The 6,023-nt window shown below is 36.8% G+C and overlaps 1 protein-coding gene across 1 annotated transcript in view; it reads left to right on the forward strand.

Moving 5' to 3' along the window:
- The first annotated feature begins 4,649 nt into the window (after nt 1-4,649).
- The window catches only part of LOC118338272 (galactose-specific lectin nattectin-like), a 3,900-nt gene continuing 2,526 nt past the window's right edge, over nt 4,650-6,023 (forward strand). Inside the window, exon 1 of the mRNA XM_035675555.1 lies at nt 4,650-4,969. Within this exon, the coding sequence (XP_035531448.1) occupies nt 4,681-4,969 (289 nt within the window). The 5' untranslated portion in view covers nt 4,650-4,680. The remainder of the gene's footprint in view (nt 4,970-6,023) is intronic.

Genomic DNA, 6,023 nt, shown 5'->3' on the forward strand with positions numbered 1-6,023 from the left:
AAAAAAACTACATCTTATGAAATTTGATCAACTTCTTTATTGATTAGGAATCTAAAAACAAGCAAGTAAGGCAGTCAAATGTATTATGTAGTATGTGGTATATAATATACTGTAACTGTACTGGACCGTGACCACAATGACTTCTGCTTCTTCTGACTTTCAGGCTCTAATCATCACTTCCTCTTTGTCTCCACTCATAAATACTTTATACTTAAAGTAATAGTTTAAAAGTGACAGAAAAAGAAGAGATGTGTCAACAAACAACAAAAAAACCATCATTTAATATCAGCTTAAAACTGTCACTGTCACAAACCGTATATGTAAAATAGTACTATTAAAACACAATACACCTCTGTCCATTATAATCTGTTAGAAATAATTCAGTGTCAACAAGAAGAGTGCACTCAATGCGGATGAGAAAGCACCTAATGCAATGCCACCACAAGTGCCAGATGCAACCAGCAGAGATTTGCATTGCATATTACGTATAAGTTTCTGTAGAGTCACATTGTATTACACTCAATCGTATTGCATCATATAGCCAAACTGTATAAACTTTATAAGAAAACAATAAATGACAGTCGTAGATGCAGTGTGATCCAAGAACAGTTGTGGAAGAATTCAGATCTTTGACTTAACTTTTGCTTTGTCATTACACTTCCTATGACCTTAGGATCAAATGTTACACTAACAAAGATTAATTGAAAAGTGTAACAGCAGACCTGCAGAGATGGATATTGCATTATCTTCGTCATTTCTTCATTGTGTATCAGCAGACAAGGCCATGTGTATACAGTTTTTCTTGTAATTATGGTGAGTGGGGTTATATCGTTTTCATTTCATTGTTCACAGTGTTTCATTGTGTCTTGCCTTCCTAGAATGTCTGTTTGTACTCTCTAAAGCTGCTTTAATTTAAGACCTTGTATTGTGCAAATCTGGGTTACAGAAAGTAAAAACTGGTTCTCAGGTTACTTGAAATTGTCGGTTTAAAATAAATATTTATATTTATATTATATTTTTATTTCTTTTTTTTTTGATAACCTGGTTACTAGACCAATCTGGCAAATACGTCCCTCCACACTCTAATTGAGAATGAGAAGCATTGTTTTCTTCCATATCCTGGTTGCAATGTACTTTAAGCTCGTTTGACCTTATTCCCTTGCAGATGTAGGCTAGCTAGATGTTACTACGATGTACAAATGTGAACCAAGTTGTTTTCAAGGCTGTACAACCAGCAGAATCAGGGGCGCCGCCAGGGGAATTTGTGGGCCCATCGACAAAAAATCAAATGGGCTTTTTCTGCGCAGCTGTTGTCGCAGACAGGTCTTAGGACCTAACTGTCCTAAAGCTTTACGTAACTCTATTAAGGATTGCAATTTCTTGCTTCTTGTAGTTCAATACTAGTACGTAGCAAATATTTAACTGCTGTGATTTGTTACATGTCATGCAAGTCTGCATACAGTATGCAGTTCACTATTTGATCAGATTAAAAGCAACCATCAACCAAATGGTGCTAAAGGCTTCTTTTAACAGGTCTCAATGTAATTTTTTATTGTAAATTTCAAAATGGAAAATTCTCTAACAAAATTAATACATTAATTTATAATTATGAATTATTATTATAATTATTAAGGAAGATTTAAAAAAGAAAGAAGTTGAATAAACTAAATAATTACTCATCGCTCAACAATGAAACAGCAGATTTTTTACTTAGTGCACATTATGCAACAAGAAAAGTCTCGAAATGTAAAATGGAATTTCAACCAGGGTTATTATAGTGCTCAAAACAGATCAAGTTCACTAAATCAAAAGGTTTTTTTAAGATTTTATTTCATAATGATCATTATGTGAGAAATAATTGTTTTTATGTGTTTTAATTTCTGTCATTAATAAATATTTATTTTCTTTTTTGTGATGGTAAAAAAAGAGACAAAGAGAGCAGAGAAATCCCCCACAGACTCCCCTTGCAATGATGCCTACTTTTCACTGGGACAGGAGGGGGACAGGTGAATGGGGGAAGACGGGCTGGGAGCTGCTGATCATCTGTTGTTCAGTCTGCTAAAGGGCAGGGAACTTCGATTTGTAATATGAATATCAACGTTTTCCTGAACTGATATGGTGATTAAATGTGGCTAATAGTATTAGCCAACAGGTTAACAGCACTCACAGATTATAGAGGCACACACTTCTTGGTGAAAATGGGTTACCATTGACTCTTTCTTTGTCTTTCCTCTCTCTCTTTTCAAAAATCAAAGTCAAAGCTTAAAGTCAGCAAGACAAGAATATTTTGAAGGGGCTTATGGGTATCGGTCATTGCTATTAATGCAGAGTCAAGTGCACATGTGCAAATACTGAGTAAAATTGCATTTCAGATAACGCTTCTGCTGTGGAGATTCTTCAGCCTCACCCAAGGGTAAACCTATAGTGACGTCACAGTACATTAAATATGTTTGTGATCTGACGAGAGAAATAGTCAACGCAGTAACAGCCTAGTTTGACAGTTTGATCTGAGTTTGGTGCGTTGAGCTGGACAAGGTAGCCACGTCCTAAAGCATACCCTGCTTTATTTTCATATATATTTTTACTCTAGATAGGACCATAATTTACTAAATGAACATCATGCTGTATGGAAGAAGACTTGAAACTTGAGATTAAACTCATTAGGAAATTGTTTACTGAGCTCATTAATCAAGTTGGGTCATTCATCCATCAGACTGAATGGTACTGGTCTTTATTGTAGCCAATGGAGCAGCTGGCCTTTACATAGACTACAAGTTTAAGACACTTCCACTTCTTCCATCTTAAAAAATAAATACTGAACATGATGGGATGATCTTAGGGCTTGTCAATAGTGCGGAATTTCATTGTTGTAGTTATCTTGACAGCCCTACACAACCCTTGTTTTGGCTTTTTCCTGACTACACCGGAAGTGGGGATGTGTTGTGCGATGTTAATTAGAGAAAGATCATCATTAGCTGCATTTCCACAAGTAACAATTTTATAATCTACAGTGTAAAAGACTGACAGAGCTGGAACAGTAGTTTGACAAACAGATGAAATCAGTTCTCCTGCAGTTCTGGGTATTAGCTGGTCATGATGACTGGGCAGAATGTATCAGATTTTACAGCTTATGTTGTACATGTCTCATATCATACTGTTTACTGCAGTCTGTGACCCAGACTTGCACAATACAAGGTCTTAAATTAGAGCCACTTTAGACCGCACGAACAGACAAGACAGCCTGGGAAGCCGAGACACTGTGAACAATGCAGTGAAAGGCCGATATAAAAATGATGTAACCCAAAACTCATCACGATTACAATAGTCTTGAAAATAATATCTATATACACTAGGGCTCGTCCACTGATATACAATAATTAAATAAGGTCATTCTTAGTGTAACATTTGATCTCAAAGCTAGGCTGCAGTCGTGGGAAATGAAACAATGACACAGCAGAAGTGATGTGCAGGATAAAAGGCAGGGAAGCAAAGCTTTGGCTCAACACAGCAGCTGATCCTGAAACAGGTGAGTCTACTTTGGATTGTTTTTGAAAACTAATTATCACTTTGTTTGATTGCAGTGTGATTAAGGGCTGCATTTTGAACATAGAATATATTATCACGCAGAGATATGAAGAATTTAATTTGATGAAACACAAAGTGCACAATAATAGCCTCTCACTATTCTCTAACTTAACGCAAACATAATATCAAGGGAACTCAGTGCTTTTTTTAAATTAATTAAGTCAAACTTTTAAAATAAGTTTTGCTGACCTATAATATTTTGTTGAGATAATGTACTTTTATTCTTGAGAAAAATTTAAATGTGAAAAAAAGTGAGCTGTTACCCTGATTATTTGGTTGCTTAAATTAAATAGTTGCAATTGAGATTTGTTTCCAAAATTATCAAAATTATTTGCCCATTTAAAAACTACAGTTTGAGTCAGTCAGAGTTTTCTCAACAGTTTTTTTTGAGTGTATTTACTATATACATCATGTTACATTATATATATGTCTGTATACTAATATCTTTCTCTGTGCTCAAAATGTCCCATAAATATAAAGCCAACAAAGAGATAAGAAATCTTTAAAGCATTTCTACAAATTACCATTGCTCCTGCCTCAAGGAAACAAACTGAAAATGCAACAAAAACACCCGTCTAATAAAAGTAACTTTGTTGTGAATTGGCGCTATACAAATTGAATTGAAAATTAAATTGAATTAAAGCATTAGGTTTAGATAATATTTTGTGTTAGTGTTTTATGATTTTGGAAGAATCATAATTGCTGCTTGGATCATGTTCACTGGCAAAGCTCCGTACATGACTACAGATCTGGGATTGAATCACACAAGTGGTTAGGTGGATTAACTCATTAGGGGCCCTTGGCAACCTCAGGTGTGGAGCATTTAAATACAGTTGTAGACAACAAGTAACAAGTCTGAAATAGAAGGGCAGGTACAGTATTACCTGTATCTGTCGTCGGTTGTGCTTAAACCTGAAATGGGTGAGGCTAACCCAAAATTGTTTATTTAAGCCTGAAATTGATATGGGTTGATGCAAAGTTGCAATATTTATTAGGAAACTCTTTACAGAATTGAGCTTAAGTTTACAGAATGATAAATGATCTAAAAACCTTGCTGACAGGCCACACATCATCATCATCATCATCACCATCACCATGAAGTTGCTCAGTGTGTCTCTCGCACTCTGCCACCTCCTGATGCTGAGCCGAGCCGTTCCGCTCAACTCCTCCGTCTCCACAGAGAGGCATGGGGGCCTCTGTGAGCACGCGAAGGAACACGCTTCCGACCTGATCGGGGCGTTCGTCCCGCAGTGCGACGCCAACGGGAATTTCCTCCCGCAGCAGTGCTGGGCGTCCACCGGGGAATGCTGGTGCGTCGACGTCATCACCGGAAAGGAGATACCGCACACAAGGACACCACCGGGAACCGTGCCTGTTAACTGCAGTGAGTGATGATCACGTACATGTCGTATTTTGTTCTAGTTTTCTAAATATGAACAGTCGTGGACTTAAACTAACTATATGTACAATTTTGGGGTGCTCATAGGCCCGGGTTTTGTCATATTTACTGAAACTTTCACTGTATCCTGATATTAGTACGAGACAGATCATCTGTGAAAAAATCTGGATCTTTCGAGTGCTCCTAATGGCATTTGCAAGACCCAAATGAAGACAATCAGAAAGATATAAAGAGGCTTTGGGTTGGAGTCTTGGCTCTGATTGGTTGTTTTTGTTCAGGTCGGGTGGGTTATTGTAAATGCCATTAGGAGTACTCGGAGGAGCCAGAGGAACTAGATTTATTCACAGATTATCTGTCTCATGTACTGCTGTCAGGATACAGTGAAAGTTTACTACTGCAGCTTTAATGTGTAACATTAAGGAGGATCGGTTGACAAAAATGAAATGTAATATCCATAGGTATGTTTTTATTACATTCAATTAATTACATTTTTGTTTCCTTAAAAGGAGATGTTTTTATCTACAGATGCTGCAGGTTAACTTCCATGTTGAACTGGCATGTTTCTACAGTAGCCCAAAAGGGAGAAATCAAACACTGTAGGCAGCGAGGGTGAAGCAAGGGAGTTGTAACCTGCAACTACACTGCTATATGCCACTGAATACTACACACTGGTCCTTTTAAAGATGAAGATTTTGCAAACAAAACACATGACCAGTTTATACAAAAAGCTGCATTGTTAAATATTAAACTATCCAAAAGTGAATAATTACACTCCACTGCAAACAGCTAATGCGATGCTTACACCTGAATGCATCAGTAATAATAATCTGACAAGGGTCATTCTGTTGTCTAATGAGTAACATAAACTTTTTATGTTGGTATACGGCTGTACTTAAAAGTAAAATTATAATGAATAATGCATAATGTGTTGTTGCAACAATGGTGGCTGCTAAAGAGGTTAGCGTAGATGCTGCTAGCATCAGTTATATCAGAATTTGAGAGTATTTCAGGCCTGACAAATCCGACCTATTATGCCTTT

This window comes from Morone saxatilis, unplaced genomic scaffold (assembly GCF_004916995.1).
Source record: "Morone saxatilis isolate NCDOM2014 unplaced genomic scaffold, NCSU_SB_2.0 Contig4, whole genome shotgun sequence".
Classification (NCBI taxonomy): domain Eukaryota; kingdom Metazoa; phylum Chordata; class Actinopteri; family Moronidae; genus Morone; species Morone saxatilis.